This window comes from Oenanthe melanoleuca, chromosome Z, assembly GCF_029582105.1.
Source record: "Oenanthe melanoleuca isolate GR-GAL-2019-014 chromosome Z, OMel1.0, whole genome shotgun sequence".
Lineage (NCBI taxonomy): Eukaryota > Metazoa > Chordata > Aves > Passeriformes > Muscicapidae > Oenanthe > Oenanthe melanoleuca.
In genome coordinates this window covers 7,319,468-7,338,332 of record NC_079362.1, presented here as the reverse complement: position 1 = coordinate 7,338,332, position 18,865 = coordinate 7,319,468, and the positions used below count along the sequence as shown (strand labels likewise).

General features: G+C 41.4%; 1 protein-coding gene and 1 long non-coding RNA gene across 5 annotated transcripts in view; one reads left to right on the top strand and one right to left on the bottom strand.

The window, feature by feature from the left end:
* Window positions 1–182: 182 nt before the first annotated feature.
* LOC130265053 (uncharacterized) lies at window positions 183–3,307 on the top strand. The gene is made up of 4 exons (XR_008842545.1): window positions 183–457; window positions 550–679; window positions 1,371–1,435; window positions 2,056–3,307. It is a non-coding gene; the product is annotated as an uncharacterized LOC130265053 (long non-coding RNA).
* An 11,026-nt stretch (window positions 3,308–14,333) lies between these two features.
* The window catches only part of SSBP2 (single stranded DNA binding protein 2), a 123,587-nt gene continuing 119,055 nt past the window's right edge, over window positions 14,334–18,865 (bottom strand). For all 4 annotated transcript variants that reach the window (XM_056513823.1, XM_056513822.1, XM_056513825.1 and 1 more), the window contains 2 exons: window positions 17,267–17,365; window positions 14,334–14,957 (listed from right to left, as the gene is read on the bottom strand). In XM_056513823.1, the coding sequence (XP_056369798.1) occupies window positions 14,928–14,957; window positions 17,267–17,365 (129 nt within the window). In that variant the 3' untranslated portion in view covers window positions 14,334–14,927. The remainder of the gene's footprint in view (window positions 14,958–17,266; window positions 17,366–18,865) is intronic.

Here is an 18,865-nt window from a genome sequence, read left to right as displayed (position 1 = left end):
GGGTGGGGTGCCAGTGTGAGGGGAATCATGGAACGGTTTGGGTTGGAAGGGACTTTAAATCCCATCCATCCCACCCGTGCCACGGCAGGGACACTTCCACTGTCCCCAGTGTCCAGCCTGGCCCTGGGCACTGCAGGGATCCAGGGGCAGCCACAGCTGTCCCAGCCTGCCCACCCTGCCAGGAACAATTCCTGCCCAAAACCCCGTCCTCACCTACTATCTCAGTTTGAGGCCGTCCCCCCTTGTTCTGGCACTGCCTGCCCTGGTACAAAGTCTCTCTCCAGCTCTCTTCAGACCCGTTAGGTACTGGAGGGTGCTCCAAGGTCCCTCCAAGCCGAGCAGCTCCAGTGAGAGGGGTGCTGGTTGTGTACAGGACACCATGGACTAGATGTTCCCTCCACTCCTGCCCAGGACTCCTGAGGTCACGGCAGCCTGGCACCAGCCACTGCTACGTTTGGTGTGTCCACTGTCACTGAAATGTCTCAAATCTGGCTTATTCTCATAGCTCACGAAAAGCTCAGATTATTTATTTTTATTTCTCTTTTGGAGTCTTGCCCTCTCGTGTTGTCACCAAATTGACAGTTGCGGCCACTGCCCCAGTCACATATTCCTGCAGAAGTCAACAGCTGAAGAGCTCACAGAGAACTCCTTGTTTGACCTCCTCCTTCTCACACAGTTGGTAAGGAGGTTGCTGTTCTTGCACACTGTGAAAATACACGCGTTGCTGAGGAAGAGGGTCAAAGTTTTAGTATTGCCAGAGATACAGTGTTATTCCTACTGAAGGCTCAGCCAGTTTGGGGATGCTCAGTGCCTGGGCTTGTGTTACTGCAATGTAGCAGAGGGTATAAAACGTGAATGGTTTCAGGAAACAATGCAAGGCTTGTATTTGACGATTGTGCTGCATGGTTTCAATGCAGAAGCAAGACTGTTTCCTGTGTCTTTTCCTTACAGCCTTTCCTCTTGGTAGTTACTCTTCCAGAGAGGGCTTCCCATGTTTTTCAGAAACATACATCCACGAGTTTATATCGTGAACACTTGTTCATTTAAACATTGTTAAAGATCCAGCTTTAACCTATAACAGCCAGGAAAATTTGAATTTTAACCAAGACAGAGTTTCTCAGTGCAGTAGGGGTTCTCTTCCCACACGGTCTGTTACTATCACTGTACTGTCTTATCACTATCTCTGTTTCTGTGCACATACTCTTTTTATCAAGCAACACCATGGCTGTACCATCTCACTCGTTACATTTCAGAAGATCCTGGCTCTGAAAATCAGCACATTGTGCTACTCCCTACATTTATTTTCGTTCTGTTGCTTCAGGAAAAAAAAAAATAACTGGTATCTCTCTCCTTCTCTGGCTTCTGTGAAGGGAAAAGCAGACTGTCATGGCAGTGAGACACCTTGGCCTTGCTACCTGAGGAAGGTCTGTAAAAGGTTTGCACCTTTTTTGTTTTCTTCTTCCTCAACTGCTCAATCCAAATGACAAAAACCGAAATCATCAGTTTTGCACATTGTGGATCCTAGATGCTAGAAGGTCCATAAACATAACTATACATTTTCCTATAAAAAATCCCCTTAACTTATATTTTGCCTGATTAGGCCAGTAATTAGTAAATTTATTTTCAGGTTTACCTTTTCAGAGTCAGGCATTCTCTAAGATTTTCTCAGTTTGTTGTTCTTCCATGGGTTCTGCACTCTGTTAAAGTGATGTGATGCCTGGCCTGTTAAAAATCTCTTATTTGCTCTGAGGAGCTACAAAGCCATTGGAATCACAAGGGGCAAAGTAAAATTGGAATTGCTCAGTGTGGGGGGGAGCACGTGCTTGGAGTGAGGGGAAAGAGAAGCAGCTGGAGCAAGGGAAAGCTGCTGTTCCAAAATCACCCCTCTGATCTGCCTGATGTCATTCAGGGGGTGTCCTCTGTGGAACAGGGATACAAATAAGCAGTGCCCAAGGCAGGCACACCTGGGCAGTGCAGCCAGGGAGCTCACACTCTGAAATGAGCTTTCCTACATGATTATCTGCTTTCACAAGCTGCATTTCTTCTGCCCTCCAGCTACAGGAGATAGAAGCTAAAGGAGCGTAATGGACTGCAAAGGAACCACTGAAGCTGACTCCTGCAGTTTCTTACACAGTCTCCATTGGACTAGAACAGTGTTTTACAGCTTTTGGTGCTCAAGTAATACCTGCCACGTTGGTACTGTTCTCCTTGCACTGCTGAAAAAGAGAAATTAAACGGCTGGCCCCAGTTCAGAGAGGAGATCTGTGCTTTTCAATGGTTTCCCACTTGAAAAGTACTTTCTGTGGCACAGCTACCACAGCACCTGTGGCATCACTGAAGTAGCTGGACCTAAGGCAGCCTTTGTGGAAGCACCTTTGTGCCACTTTTCCAGTTAATAAACAACGAGCTCAGTCTTAGATGTGAATAAATCTTCTGTAAAGTAAAGCCATTAGACTTACCAAAAAATGTTCTAAAATGCATAGTTTGAGGAAATTTTTAAATTAAATTATTATTAAACTATTATTTAATTACAGCTACCGCAGTAAATCAACTGCAATATAGAGCTGTGCATTTCTGTAGGCAGCATGCTTCTATGTTCTAGAAACAAATGCATTACTGCCTGAAGTTATAAATATTTTTTGTACACTTTTTTCATAACCCTAATTATTTATGGAAAAAAGGTGTTTGGTTGTGGGGTTTTTTTGGGATACAGCTTGTGAAAATACAACTACTTCTTGTAAAATGAAACTTTATTCTAAAATGTATCCAAAATTGCAAGACACAAGCACCATTAAACAGATAAATAGACATATATTTATGTACAGAGAGCATCAAAACACAAAACAATTGTTAATATAATTCTTATACCATTTTAATGAGTATCCATCAATAAAACTTTACAATTTAAAGGAGACTTTTCAGTTGCAAAACAGTTGTAAAATCATATGTATAAATTATGTTTACTACAATTCCAATAACAGAGGCAAAGTAAAATACAAAAATAATAATCAATACTGCAAATTCAAATACAAACCCCAAAAGTAATGCTGCACAGGTACGTATGTACACTGGATGAATTCATGCAGCCAGGCAGTGCAACAAATTAACTGCTGAGTTTAACTTATCACAAAATGGAACCACCATGTCGGCAAACAGAAGAAAATATACTTTTGTAATAAATCATAGTGCATTTTGAAGTTAGACTTTATAAAATGATTGTTGAGTGATATACTTCTAATATTCCCCATGTGATCTGAGATCCCCCCAACTCCTTTTTTCACAAAATAAAATACAAATGACAAAAGCTAAAAACCCCACTGTAGAACAGAGTCTGATGTACTGGTACCATCTCGAATGCATTTGTTTTAATTCTCGGTATCAGACTTGTTTGCAAGTGTCCATGTCCACAGGGACACGCGTTTTTCCTTGCTACCAGAAGTAAATCTTTCACGCTCCAATGCTATCTCCATAAACTGCATCTCACACGATGCTTAGACTGCACTGGTTTGAAGAGACACAGCTGAGCCTTGAAAAAAGAACCCTTAAATCCCTATGAAGCACAGAGAGAGTAAATGGAGGATAGAGAGACCTCATTATTCCTGAAGCTCCTATCCCTAATTGCTTTAATTACATAAACAGAGATTAACATAAGAGGCTTTTATGGCTTGGGTGAAATTTCTGCTAATTTGCTGGGCAAGTGCGAAGCCTCTGTCTCTCCACAGGGCTTTGCCTTTCACAGTGCAGAGGGCTACAGACTCTTTTGGTTGGTTAAAGGAAGCCTCAGGTAACTATATAGAAAAATACCTCTGCAGTGAAAATGTGGTAGAGAAACAAAAAAATCAAAACAGAACCTCTGGAAAACTGTGACTTCTTGTGTAACAAAAAACATGGCTGTCACCTTTCAGGTCTGTGTTGGTTGGTATAGCATGAACACGTAGATAAAACTGCTTAAGTGTCAAAATTATATGAGATACAATTACACAGTCTGACACTTTTTTTCTTAAAATCTTAAGTGATAAGCACGCTCAGTGTTTTCACTAGGAAATTACTGCTAAAATGCTACATTTCGTTGCTGAAAAGACATTTATAGCAGCCTGTAAACTACTGAAGAGTTGCTCCCTGCATCCTTTGTGCTTCCAAAACCCCCCTTCAAGCCATCACTAACTTCTGGGTTAATGGGAGTTTTAAGCAAAAAAGGGATGCGGAAAACCATCTGTATTGGGTAAATAATGTAGCAATTTATACAGCATCTCTTCAGATTTTCCAACATGCAAGCACGTGTAGAGAGAGAAGCTAAGAGACAGCATGCACTGCAGTGTTATGTCATTGTGCTTATGTCTGCTGAGGGCACTATGGCATTTTCACTCAGAAAAACAGAAATGTTAGCCCCAGAAGACTAAAAGAGCCAATATTAATGAAGCCATCAGCTACTGTTGTAGTAAAGAACACCCCGAAAGAGGGAGGAAGTTCATCTGCTCGTAGCATATATATACTGAAGCTGAAGAGACTTACAAAGGCACAATACAAGCCTATATTTCTGGTAAATTATATATATTCATAAATTTCTGCTCATACCACCTCAAGATAGTGAATGGTACAATAATAACTGAAGGTACAAATGCTAATTGAAAGTGAAGCTCTACAAATAAAGGACTGTTGGAGAACACAGCTCATTACTTGCTACGTTTCTACTCTTCCCGGGTGGTGAGAAAACTGGAACACTGTCAGATGACAGACAGAATGGCTTTATGCATCTGAAAAGCTGTTAGTGAGTGGCTGCCACAACAATCTTTCCCACTGCTTTACCTTTGGCTCAGAATTCAGAGAAACCAGGAACAGCAACTGGAAATTCATACCCATTTTCATGCAGAGCTGAGGCTGAGATAATCCATGAAGATAGCATTTTGGTTAACTTCAGCACTCAAAAATATTGAACAGCAGAGCAGGAATTGTACCAGCTTATTGTAAGAAACAAATCTCAATTTTTCCATTCATACCTACACATCACCTGTATCATTTCCAACAGTGAATGACCCACAACTTAGGGAATAAAGTGAATGGATCAATACTGCTCCTGTTAAACTCATAAAAAGTGTCACCCACTCTTGTGTGATGAAATTACAGGGCAACTGTGGAGGCGACTGCTGTCCCAGCTCAGCTCTGAGAAGGTGGCCGCTTGATGAAGGTGAAAGGTGCAGCTACAACATTTGAATTTTAACCTTGAGCTGTTGCTCAGCTCACCACAACAACTGGCACAACGGCTGTCAGGATTTCGTACCGGCAGGTAATGGAGGAAGGGATCGGGGCAACTGGAGGAGGAACCTGCTGGGAGCAGGCTCTGCTAACCCACAGCAACACTGCCAGCAAACCTGCTCTAAATGACATGGGATATTACCTCATCTCCAAACCTGCACTTCAAATCCCAACACGTCTATTGCGAGATCCCCCCCAAAAAACCTACCATTACTACATGTAGTCTCACAATCCTCAACAAGGATCTCCAGATTTATTCTCTAAATATTCTCTTTAGCCATGCCTGGAAAGTATGAACCTTACAAGGTCACAGCTCAATTTAAAAGATGCAATATGCTATTGCTGGTGTTGATTGATCTATGCAGTGGTTTCTCCCTGCGTTGCTTCCAATGAGAATCAGTGCAGGTAACAAGGAAGCTCACTTAAGAAATAAAGGTGAGGAATTCTGGGCAGAGCCTCTAAAAATGTTCCAAAAAGTTGCAAGTTCAAGCTACAGCTGTTCATTAAAACTGAAGTAAAAGTAAAGAAAATAGCAGTACAGGGCAAAAATCTCATGCTTGAGATTGAATTCAGAAAGTCATCTGCAAGTCACTCGGATTCAGGTTCAAAGGAGCTACATTATTCTTGCTCATTCCAAGCTCAAATAAATACACTTCAGTGTAGAGGTGTGAGAAGCCAATTGTATGCCCTTGGATTCATCCCACCTAATTCCGGCTGTTCATCAGTGATGAGGGCAAATGATGCCATAACACAATCTTCCAGAGGCATCTCCACTCGTGTCCCTCCTCTGATTTACACGTGAGACCTGGGCTGGTAATTTTTAGCCAGCTGAAATTAGGGCAGGATGAATCAGGCCACAGCATGGAGCGGAAACAAGTCTGATGTGGTGGCACAGTATCACCATGACAATCCAGGCTGTCCCAGCCCTGCCTGAGGCTCCCAGCCAGACATGCTTTGGGCCAGTGACCCACACCACCCGTGCCTTTGCACTCACAGTCTGGCAAGGAGCTGGTCACACATTAAACAGTGAGGCTTGAGTTCATGACGATCCCCCAAAGCAAGAGCCAGAGCCACTTGGGATGGGGGTGCTCTGGTGCACAGGGGCTGCAGCCCTCCCAGACACCCCAGAGTAACACACCCTGGAGTTCCACACAAGCTCTGGAGTGGTTGCTCATCCTAACACAACACGCACACATCCACGTATCCATGGTGCTGTGGGAGTTGTGCGTCCCCACGCCTTGGCTACGGCATGGGCTGGCCCTTTGCAGGACTGTCAGCAATGAGGATGAAGCACACACTGAGGAGAAATACAGCGTTCTGAAACACACATTTGTGAGATCCCCAATAGTATCAATAGTAACGATTAAGGTCAGAGGCAGTATCAAGTTTTGCATGCACTTTCTACATTAGTATTTATATAGACAAGTTTCATTCTTGCTGGTTTGCAAAATTACTGAGGTTTCCTTTACTTCCAGAGACTGGAACATTGAACATTAAGTTTCATTTATGTTGTTGAAAGTAATTTCTTTGTCTAAAATACGCCTACAAATACTTGGGACTATGGGACTGGGATTGCCCTGTTGCTCTCTGTAAAGGGCTGAAGTAACTGTAGAAATATTTTTTTATCTTAGAAATACAGGGAATTTATCTACAAATCGGACTGTAAGCATGAGGAACGCTTATTGCAAGTTCTCAAAATCTTACATGAAAGGGTGAAGGTGCAAAGTCATTAAGACTGCCTTGATTCTAAAGATTAGCCTACTCATTTAATTAAACTATCAATAGAAACACAGAATTTAAAATAATCCAAGTAAGAATCCCCTTCAACTTTCCAAGCATCTTCACTTTTCCCATCACTGCCTTTCAGACTAGACAGGACTTGAAATTCTGATGTCAGAAACCAGCAAAGAACACACAGACATTTTCAGGTCTTTGTTGTGTATCATAAAATACTGTAAAAAAGAATGCAGAGTCCCAGAATTCAGGTTATTTTTCTCTCTGGGTAACCAGACAGAGAGTTCAATCTCCGTCAAACACCACCTCAGGTAAAGCCTGTGGTGGGTGGGGATAAGGACACAGTGCAGAGGCGGCTCTGTGCCTCCTGTATGCCCTCAGAGATGGGCTTCTGTCTTGGCACTACTGCAGTTTTTGGGGAATAAAAAAGACACCAGCTCAGACATCTTTGTAAGGCAGCAGCTGCTCAGGTGCTGTGCCTGGGGCACCCCTTTGCCAGGGGACACTGCACATGTGTGACACCTCTCAGGTGTGCAGGCACACGCACCTGGGACACCACAAAACCTGCAGCTGCCTGCTCAAATCCAACCCCAAGATCTCAGAATAGGATATGAACTGGGTTGAATTCTCTTACATTACGTTTAATATTCCTGTAAATGGCTTATAGATCTGCTGTTTGAAATAAATTCTGAAACCACTAAGCGTGCTTAACAGAGCTTCAACCCTATGTGGACAGCAAGTTCAGAGGACAGAACAAGGACTGTTGCAGTACATAATACACATGGCTGTACAGTCAAATGCCACCTCTTGCTTCAAAACAAGAATTTACAGTAGCAAGCAGTAGTGGCAAGATTTCTTACACAAAACCTACAGGAATTTACAGGATATGCATGGATCACCAAGGTCGTAACACCAGCAACAGACAACACAGAGTATCTTGTGCAATGTGAACAAAGTTGACAGTAGTTTACCAATGCTGTAAGTAATTCACATAAATATGCTAACCCACCAGCTAACAAATCTTTCTCCTCTTCCCACCAGAACCAGATGTGTGCACAGCAATTAATAAAAAAAAAAAAAAAAAAAAAGTGGTTTGTTTTTGTGGTTTTAGCCAAACATGCACAAAATAGATGCACTCCAAGGGGATACTTAAAATAAAATAAAAAAATTCCCTCAAAACTGGTGTCCAAGCACACACAGCAATTGGATTCACACTTCTCAAACAGCCATGAGAGAGCCAAAGTTTATTGTATGGATGCTTTTTGTCCTGGAAAAATAGTAATATAAAAATTCACTTGATTTTTAACTAACAGAAAACTCCAGCTTTATTCACACGGCTTTTCCATGTCTCTAATTCCAGCCCTAATTCATTCCAGCCCTACTTTGGGAACTTGTGTTCTCTTCCTTATCCATTAATGTAAATGCAAAACAAATTAAAACTACAACATAATCAGAAAAAATAAAAGAGACTAGAAAAATGAAAATGAAAATAGCTTATACCTGCTTTTGGATGTTATGTGTATTGACAACAATTCAATAACACCACTTTGCTTTCCCACTAAACCACTGGATGTGCTCCATGCCTCTGTTGCAGAGAGCTTTAGTAAATTTCTACCTCAATTAAATATATTCAGGATTTGGGATTTTATTTTCCTCCAATCTGCATGACAAGAATCTTCTTTTCTTTCAAGCTATTTTCTATCATTGTTAGGAACCATCTTGTCTAATTTGCATGTATGTGGGATGCTAACTTTCCTGATCTTGAGCAGTGAGAGCTCTCAGGATGCTGCACTGCCACTCCTTATCTGGTGTTTATACTCAGTTTCTTCTAATGAAATAAACTCTCTACAGCAGGGGTCTAGTTACAGATGTTTGCTAGTTACTGCATGTTTGCTGGGCAAAATGCTCTTATTTTTGTGCAAAGATATGGCACAGTACATTTAATGGGGAAGTCCAAGTGAGAAAGGGTAAAACATGAAAATTAAAAGAACAGAAATAAAGCCTAAAATATCCAGTTCATCCAGTTGACAATTTGACTTCTCAGAGATCAGAGCAGTTGTTCCACAACAATAATTTTTCCCATCAAAAGCGATTACTGATGATTTCAGTATCTCTGCAATAGCCCAAACTCCTAGACTGTACAGTCCATTTCCTAGTTCACCCAGGCTATTGAGAACACATCACCTTTCAAAATCCCCATGTTTTGTGCTAAAAACTGAAAACTGATGCTAAAACTGCCAGAATTTTCTCTTAGCAAAACCCAGCCTCTTGTCTCAGCACTGTAAAATCTTGAATGGATCCCCAGAACCTAATGGCAAGAAGAGTTGTGCAAGTTCTCAAGAGAACAGCGAGGTAGCGAACAAACGCCTCGTTTCTGTGGGTAATTGCCCAGTCCTGAGCCACCTGAGCCTGGGAACAAGCCTGCTCGACCACTGTCACTCTTCTGAGACCACAGAACCCTGAATCACCCACCAGACACACTGAAAGCACTGGCCAGGCAAATCAAACCACTGATTGTGAAGCAGGCTTTGTACGAGGTCACACAAATCAGGTGTCAAGCAGTACACTTTTGGGGACGTGGAAGGAGCTTTCAACATGATGTCTAGCTGTATTATTAATAGCAACTAGACAGCAAATCTCTTTTTTGATCTGATTTCCCCAAAACCACATCTTTCAGCAAATATTTACAATGCTGAATTGAAATAAAGACAAAAAAGGTGACTTTCTTTTTCTCTCTCCATTTCCTTTAGCACACAAAACTGAAATAGTGGCTAGAAAGTGACCATTTCAAATTATAACTGAAAACTGCATTTATTAAATTTGAAAACATGTACCCAAGAAAATCTTTATACATTTCTATGGCAAGTTTTCCTATTACATGAGAGGCTTTCTTACACATTTTAAGCTTAAATGAAGAACAGCAACCAAACAGAAGTTTGGATTAAAATTGCAAAACTGTTGGCTGTGTTGAGGGAAACTATGGCTGCACAACTGAAAACAGGATGGCAGAACAAATTCACAGAAATAGTTCATGTAATAGTGTCACAAGGCTCTAATAAAGTAAGAAACAGAAGAAAGCAAAATCTGCATGTCAGTACTATCGATATATAAATATGTTCCTGCACTGGTAAAATCTGTAAAATAATGTCTGCTTAAGAAAGATTTAATTTGAGCTCTAGACTGTCCATGTTCAAGCATGGGTTTAGATTACTAGTCCTACTTTTTTAATTTCCTGAAAAATACTAGTTGTGTTCCTAGATCTGTTTAAATTTAACTATGTGCAGACTCAATTTCAAATCAAGGTGAAGCTGTTGGCAGGATCAGAATTTTCATGTGCTGAGTAGATGATACAATTTATCTTGTCTAGATTTGGTGCTGCAATTTGTTTCCAATATGTAGACAGTATACAGGAGTGCACTCAAAGCAGTATTTTAAACTCTTTTTTTCTCATTTTTCAGGTTGAAATGTCATTTTGGTAATTTCAACAGACCCTCTGTATTTTGCTCTATGTACTCTGTTTTTACAATTTCCAAACAAGGTTACACCACAGGTAAGTAATATATTTGACCCAGACCAGGGTGAAAGCCTACAAAAAAAAAATTGACCTGATGTGAATTGTTTAATCAAACTTTCAGCAGAATTGGCATGAGCAGCAGTTTATTGAACTGTGCCAATAATATCTGAAAAGTAGAGAGCTGCATACAGCAAAATTTAAACCTAATTAATTTATTTCTGAATTTTTACAGTTGTTTTGAATTACTAAATCATGAATTGGATCCTCAATGTGAGACAACAGTGTTGAAATAGTTTTATAGGGGTTTATTTGAAAGATGAGCTTTGTCTGGATTCCCATCCTTAAGGCCTAAGCAAACCCAAGTGTGTCTGTGACAGCACCTACAGTTAAATTACCACTTATAGTGAATTAAAGAGAAACAAATTTATCTGTACTTTTTGCCTCATTAAGGTATATTTTACATTCTTGAAATGCAAAGGTGTAGGATTACTGAAGAAGCCAGTCCATACTTAGCCATGACAACAGCAATGAATCAGAGCTGACTGGGAACAGGGTAAAACACTTAATAATTAACTGACACAGAAATAGAAACCTGTGCAACATGTATAGCTGAAAAGTCATTTTGAATAAAGTGATCAACACTAAATATTGTAACAGCTGGTCCCTCATTAAATCTAATTCCAAATCATTTGCACATGCAGTATTGTGTTTGCTAGCCACAGAACAGAGGAAAATTCAGTTGGTTTTAGGCAGTTCAAGAAGCTGTCCTTTGATGCATCCTTAAAGAAGCAAGCTTCTGTTCACTTCTTCCCAAGTGGAATTATTTAAAAGAAATTATTAGCCTACATATTTCTCATTGAGTATTCCTGTTGGAAAGGAAAGGAACAGCTGGATGTCCTGGGACATGAAACATTTAATCCTACATTATGGGGAGCAGGCTGAAAGCCTGAAAGTTGTTACTGTCTCTGCACATGTGACATATTGGGTGGCCAGAGCTCTGCAACCAGAAGGCTTCCAAATAAACAATGGAATTTCTGGCGAGTAGGAAGTGCAACTGCAGTTTTTCCTCATTCTCAGGAAATGAGAAAATTAAGAAAATAATTTAATCCCTTCATGCAAATATACAGGTATTTTGTTAATGCATGCCAGGCCACATGCTTTACCTGTGATTCAGACAGCTTCTTCCTTGCCTCAAGCCCTGTTCTTGAACATGGTAATAAAATCTGGGTAAGGTGGAAACACATCTGGATCTGGACATTCCTTTCCATAGGTTTAAGCAGCAGGTAAGACCCTGATTTCACTGTGACGTTCACAAGTGAATCCAGTTTCAGCTGATTTCTACAAAGCTGGAGTATTTGCAAGAGTTCTCATAGCCTATGAGATACCTTACTCTCTATTTCTGCTACTCTAAGATTTAATCACTTTTGCTTTTAAAAAGGCTTACTTCAACTTTGCCTGAAAGACCCATTCACAGAATCACCTTTTATTTATTTCTAGACTCAAGAGCAGGATCTATCTAAAAACCCAGTGAGAGAAGATTTGCACCATTTAAAATAAAACTCCTACTACAGCCAGACAAGCTCTGATATTATCAGCAGTGCTGTTGCATAAGGACAGAACCAAACAGCAGTTACATTGTTCCTGGTATCTGGAGCACAAAAAATGTAAGTGGGAGCAAAAACTGAGATTTTGGGAACAGTCTTTCTTTCCATATTGATACTTCAGACACCATGAAAATCTTACAAGGATTTGTAAGCAAAAGAAAGAAAAATGAACAAGCAAAAAGCCCTGTGCACATTAAGAAAAAAGGTGTAATTTTGAAGTTGATAAGATTGTGTTCTAATGGTTCAGCTGCAGAGCTTGGCCTCTCCAGGAGCGTGGCTGAGGCTGGATGAAGCCTTGGACAAAGCATTAGTGACATCAGCTGCTGCCTGGGTATGAGACGTGCAGGACACAGTGACTAAATTATGTGCTGAAAGGACATTATGCTCTTGTATCAAAGTGAGGATAACATGTTTTAATAGTGATATCCAATCTGTGCCAGCAGTTCCATGCACAGGTGAAATGGTCAGACTTCCGTGCTCCCAAGGTGCCTGACAGCTCACTGACCTGGGAATGGGCTTTGGCACTTGATGCATGTTCCCATCTACCTTAGTCCATCAGCAGTGACATCATCTGACTGAAACTGGGCCAGAAAGACTCCTCAGCTTCCTGGAAGGCTACCACAGATATACAAGTGGCAAACAAAGGCTGCAAGCACACCTGGACTCTGGGTGTAAAGGGGACACACCAGCGGTGTTAGTGACAACAGCAAAGGGTCTGAGGAAATTACACCTGATTTTGTGTTTGTGACTCAAGCCAATAGCAGGGTCTTCCAGCATCTTTGGAGACAGCAACAAAGTGTTTTCCAAAGAGAAGCAAATGAATGTGACCTTCATAATCAATAAGAATACAGTCTACAAAACCATATAATGACTATTGAGGTCATGTTTACATCTAATCAAGTAGTTCTTACTAAAAAGTAATGCTACCAAAATCTTTGATACTTCACCATAATTTTAATCCTCTGAGACTTTCATCTTTGAATAGCCCTACCAGGAAAGTAAAGTGTAAAATATTTTTATTTCCATATATTATACACATATAATATATGGAAATAAAAATGAGTTAGGGGATTGTAGTATTCCTTACACATCCTGTTATGTTCAGCTACCATCAGAAGCCCATCACATATGGGTGATATTAATTTATCACAAGTTCATAAAAGAAAATCCCCTTGCACAAATACCACATCCCAGAACTACTGCTCCTCTGCAAGTGGCTCTTCTGGGTTTAAGTTCAAGGTGAGGAATTTGCTGTTTGTCTGTGGCACCAATTTCTGCTGAGCCACTTTGTGCCTTGCTGATCATCAGCCTTCGTATCACAATAAACTGAAACCCTTTTTTTTCTTGGGGGAGCTGAAAACCATCAGGAACGAAGTAAATGTACCATAATCTTGGATTCAGAGCTCTGCCTGAAGAGAAATGGGAATGCTTCCAGAAGTGTTTCCTTTAGGCCTTTTTCTGCATTCTGTCCCCAGCTTTCATACCTAACAGAACCTAAAAGGACCCAGACCCTCTTCTGCTCATGGCAGAAGGCAACACCCTCACAACAAGGCTAGTAGTCATAAAAAGTTTACTGTGGCATTTTGGCTCAAAAAAAAAAAAAAAAAAAAAAAAAAAAAAAGGCTGCTGACTGGGAAGTTTTGTGGGAATTAATTCTGGCAGATATGGCAGAAAACACATACCCAAGCAGCAGGGTGACCTGACTTTCTAAATGTGCTTGGGAAATACTGTTTATGATTAGGAAAATGGATTGCTCATATTTGTTTGAGAATCACTGAAAATGGGAAACATAATTGTAAGTTGTTAGAAAATGTTTTGGTGGTAAGGACTCTATTGTATTTCCACTAACTACCACCCCTACAGAAGACCATGCTAAATAGAAAACTCAATTCCAAGGGCAGGAGAAGCCCTGACACTTTATTGCTAGATTCTATAGCAATTTGAGCTCCCTTACAGTAACCTTATAGTACTCTATATAAACTGAGAAGCTTGTATCAAATTCAGGCTTCCATTTAAAATAGATATTGCAGATATTAGGCTTCAATTAAAGAAGAAAAATAACCTTCAGTGCTTTTTTTTTTTTCTCTTAAAGGCAAAGTATCAAAAAAAAATCCCCAAACTAGGTGGAAGTTATTAAATTCTCCAAAAAATTAAGATGAGCTTTCTTCTATTTCTTGACACAGTACAATTTGTGATTCACAGGGTAGCTGGTATCAAACACAAGGTAATGAAAGCTCGTATAAGCAATTTTATTCCTATCCATGATGGCAGACACTAACAAAATCAAAAGAATTTATCCTTTGAGTTCAACTTAAAAAATAACTTATAAAGCAGTGATATATGCAACATAAAACAGTTCAGGAGGGGAGAGGGAAAGCAAATTTTAATAATTAAAATGTAAACGTGAAAGAAAAAAAAAAAAAAAAGAAATGGAATAAAAGTCCCTACTTCTGATTTCTACGTAAGATGTCATGTGATCCTATTTTACAGTGTCCTGGGGTCTGTGTGTGTGTGTGTGCTTGGTGTGTCACACACACACACCCCACGCTGACCCACACATGTACACACACAGACAGGCGCTGGCAGCTCCACCTCGGGCGCTTCTCGCATGCCACTCCTTACAGGTGTCTCAAGCATGTTTGGGACCCACTTTCTTGACAAAACGGGGGAGATGGTAGGGAGAAAAAAACAAAATGGGTGGGTCTGATTGTGTCTGAGATCCTTTAGTTAAACTGTACACTGGGACGAATAATTTTCTTCTGCAGTAGCTCTCTGGAGAGGGCCAACTCACTGTGGTCTTCATGGCGACACTTGAGAACGGGTCACACACTCATTGTCATGCTAGGGGAGTACTGGAAAAGAGGAATCCACATTTTAACAAACATTCATCCCCCCGCCCCCAGGAAGGCAGATCCACACCTGGACTGCAGCACAGGCTTCCTGTGCTCCCTCCTGAATTTGTGCTTCAGCCTCTGTTGGGGCTGTAGTGCAGTTTGTGTCCCCAGAACTTCTGTTGTGTTTCTCTCAGGCAAAAGTACAGCCACTGCTGACAAAGGCAGCTCCCCTGAAGGCTGCTTTGGTGTTACCTGGGTGCTGTGATGAACCAATACCTCACTGAGGCTTTCCACACCCCTTCCTGCCCAGTGCTGGCTGCTGGGGAATTTACCTGGGCAGGTGCCTAGTCTGAAGCAGACTGGCATTCATGGGTAGGTGAACCACACAAGATTTTGGGGAGTTTTTGATTACTTTACTTTAAGGAACAAAGATATGTATGACTCTGATTAAATCAGTCTTTTGGTCTGTACTATTTTGTGTTAGCAGTTTTAGGGGAGTGAACCAAGGACGAGTGGTCCTTCTCCTGTATGTGAACCAAAAATCCAAACAGCACATCACACTATTGCAGAGACACAAACTGAACTGCAGCCCTTACCCAAGCTACAGCTACCCTCAGGTTAGCAGAGCTTCATTAAAGTAATCAATGGCACACCACAGGGCCTAGAAGAAATCCACATCTATACACCTAATTTGCTTTCAAATGGAAAACTGTGGACTGCAAAAACACTTAATTTGGTCTAACATCCTCTAAGTGGAGGAAAATGTTCAAATGCAACAAGATCAGCATTTGGAAAATTGACAGAAGAAAAAGGTAAGATAAATTTGCCTGTGCAAAACCACATGTGCCCTAAATATTCTGCCAAGTCTTGAGTTTGAAGCTGGTCATTTCCAAGTGTCCAAGCATATAGAAAGAGTAATTTACATGGGTCTTGCCCCTGTAATTTACACAGATCTGGCAATCAATTCCAAGGCTTAAAGCAAATCACCTGCTCAACTTATTTCCTGTATCTGAGCCAATCACTTTGGGAAAGGAATCAAAGCATAATCTCAAGGTGTTTAGGATTTTCAACGTGGTTATTAAGCCCTACATTGCTACTTACCCCTAACCAAAATTCCTGGTGAACTGAACAGCAAATCTCCCTGAGAAAGGACTCCATAATAATACCTATTCTGAGCAGCTCAGTGGCAAAACATGGATTGGACAGCAAAGCAGCTCCCCAGGATGACAGAGCCACAATGTTCCAGAGACAGCAGTCCCTGGGAGCAGACAGGGACACCCCTGGCATGTGCCACTCCTGCCTTGCAGGCACACATCTCAACAAAACCTTGAGAAATCTGAGTGCCTGGCTCTTCCAGGCAGCACAACACCCAGAACCCAGGAAGTGTCTGAGAACACTGATTTTCTGCAGGGCACCACTGGTGTTTTCTTGTTCCCAAGGCCCTGTTGCAGTGACCCTGCCTGCCCTCAGCACAGCAGAGTGTGCCAGACTGGGAGCCAAGGGCTGCCAGGAGCAGGGACCACATTTCATGGAGGTTCTGTGCTTACTGCCATTTTGGCAGACAATAAACACTGCTCTTTTCAGGTTGTGTATGGCAGATTTCTTCAATACTCCACACAACTTGAATGTGTGCCCACCAACAGCTAACTGGCAAAGACTCTTCCTTTCCACTACCTAAAAAAGAAAACCTCCCAAAACCCCATAAAATCTGATTCCCAGGAAATTTTCCATGGAACTCAACTATGCTGTGATCTAACAGAAGCTGTTTACTGAGCTGCAGGTCGCTACTGGCACAGGTAATGAGGTTATACTCCTATTTAGGGACCTAGACATGGATTTAGAAACCCAGCTTCAGGCACATGAGTATGACAATTTCACAGCCTTGCTCTGTAAAACTTGTACACCACGTTTTGCTGCTTTGAGCATTCAATATTAAAAAAAAAACCAACATAATTTGCCCCAGAATGAACACTAGTGGGAACCTCTGCCTTTTATGGGTGCAACACCACACTGCCTCTTGCAACATGAAATCTACCAGTGCTCTCATCACACACTTCAGTGTAAACCCTGGTTTTCCACTGACCTGGTGCATAGAGTTTCTGCAGCCAATCTGTGCCTCCCACCTATTCCAGTTCCAGCTTTTTGCACAGCATTTTTTTATTCAAATCACTACCGTACTTTCAGAAACTATTAAAAAACATGCAAGACACAGTGCTGCACTACAAGCATACTACAAAATTTTTAAATTTTCTTTTTCTAAACAAAAGGCCAGAGATACATACTGGTTCACCTTTGCAATCCAACAACCCAGGTTATGGAATACTTACACTCTCACTCTGGAAAGGGTTTAGGAAGTTTCCGCCCATCTCACTGTCATCTCTGGGAGTGCCAGGCTGGTTGCTCATGCTCATATTACTAGGAGAGTTCTGTTAAATAAGATTGCAAAACACAGATTCAGTGCTGAAGGTTTTGGTTCACTTCCCAGCCTCACCAGGTGTGCCCAGGGTATGCTCCACACAGAACTTGGTGCACTCAGGTGCACTGTGCAGTGCACTGGGCCTCTCAAGGATGAAAAATCAGCCCCAGCAGGGTTCTGAATGATTCAGTCACTAATTTTAGTCTGTTAAGTAATGTTCTCTTCCCTGAAGCAAGAATTATTTACCTGTGCCTCATTTTCAGGCTATAGGCAGCATCTGCCTCTGCTGAAGTGAAGAAAAGCTATAAAAGGCTGCAGCAGGTATATGAGGAAGTTCTGTCACCACATTAAATCCTGCGGTTGAATGCAGCCAGGTCTGTGAGCCCTGACATATGTGAGTTATGAGTATGTACTTAAAGAGAGACAAAAGATATACTTAAAGGCAGGATGGATCAGAGCTATACAGACCTTTGCACAGGCCTGTGCGTCAGGGCTGCTCATCATGGTCACAATTTACTGAAATACTAACAACCTAAAGTCTTACAAAAATTGTGCACAGTGACCTCTGCAACTTGAGGAGGAGAATGGGTGAAACAAGGTATTTGCCATAGAAATTACTGTGCATCAATAGCTCACACATGGTTGTTGTACACACTACCATTGGTCAGGTGCTCTTACAAAGCTGCTTTGCAGTACCCTGCCATTCCTGTGCCATGGGCAATCCTCTTTACATCACTGTTACAACTCCTACTCAGAAGACTCATGATGGAAAAATAGTCAGGGAAAGAGAGGAGTGAAATCATGGATCTCACAATGAAATCCTTACATCTATCACTGTGCTTTCCTTGGCTTTTGTTTTAACGCAGAAAAATGGAATGCAATATAAATATAAATACCAAACTAATTACATACATGACATGCAAGCAGAAATTCTTTACCAGCATCTGAAATACAGCTCAGAGAGTTGGGTCAAAAGCCCTGCCTTAGCCCTTCTGCATTCTTCAGTCTAATTCACTACTTCCAAAACTGAGATCCTCAGGGAACTGGACAACATGTTCAGTGTTGTCACATCAAAGACAACTGAGATCCTAATGAGGTTATTGATACCAGTTAATCAAGTTTGCTCTCCGGTGAAGCCAGCACACCGGATATTCAGAGACCCAGAGCCCAGAGATTTGACTACTGCCTTGGCTCTGCCACTGCTGCTGGACCTTCAGCAAGCACTAATCCAGGGGAACACAGCAGGTCAGGCAACACAATCACATCACTCCCCCTGGCCTTAACATCCAGGAATATAAAGACCTTCTCATATTTATTTTATATGTTGCTCCTGCCCTTTTACTGGTTCCTAAGGGATTTCCCCCTATTTTACATTGCTCTGTGTAAAACTAAGCTTTTACGTTCTGCCATTGCTGCACCACACCAGCCCCCAAGGGCCAAATTCCTGAAAAACTCCCACTTCAGTGATTCCCCAGGCTGCTTTTGTGGCCAGTGGGGATCCAGCACTATA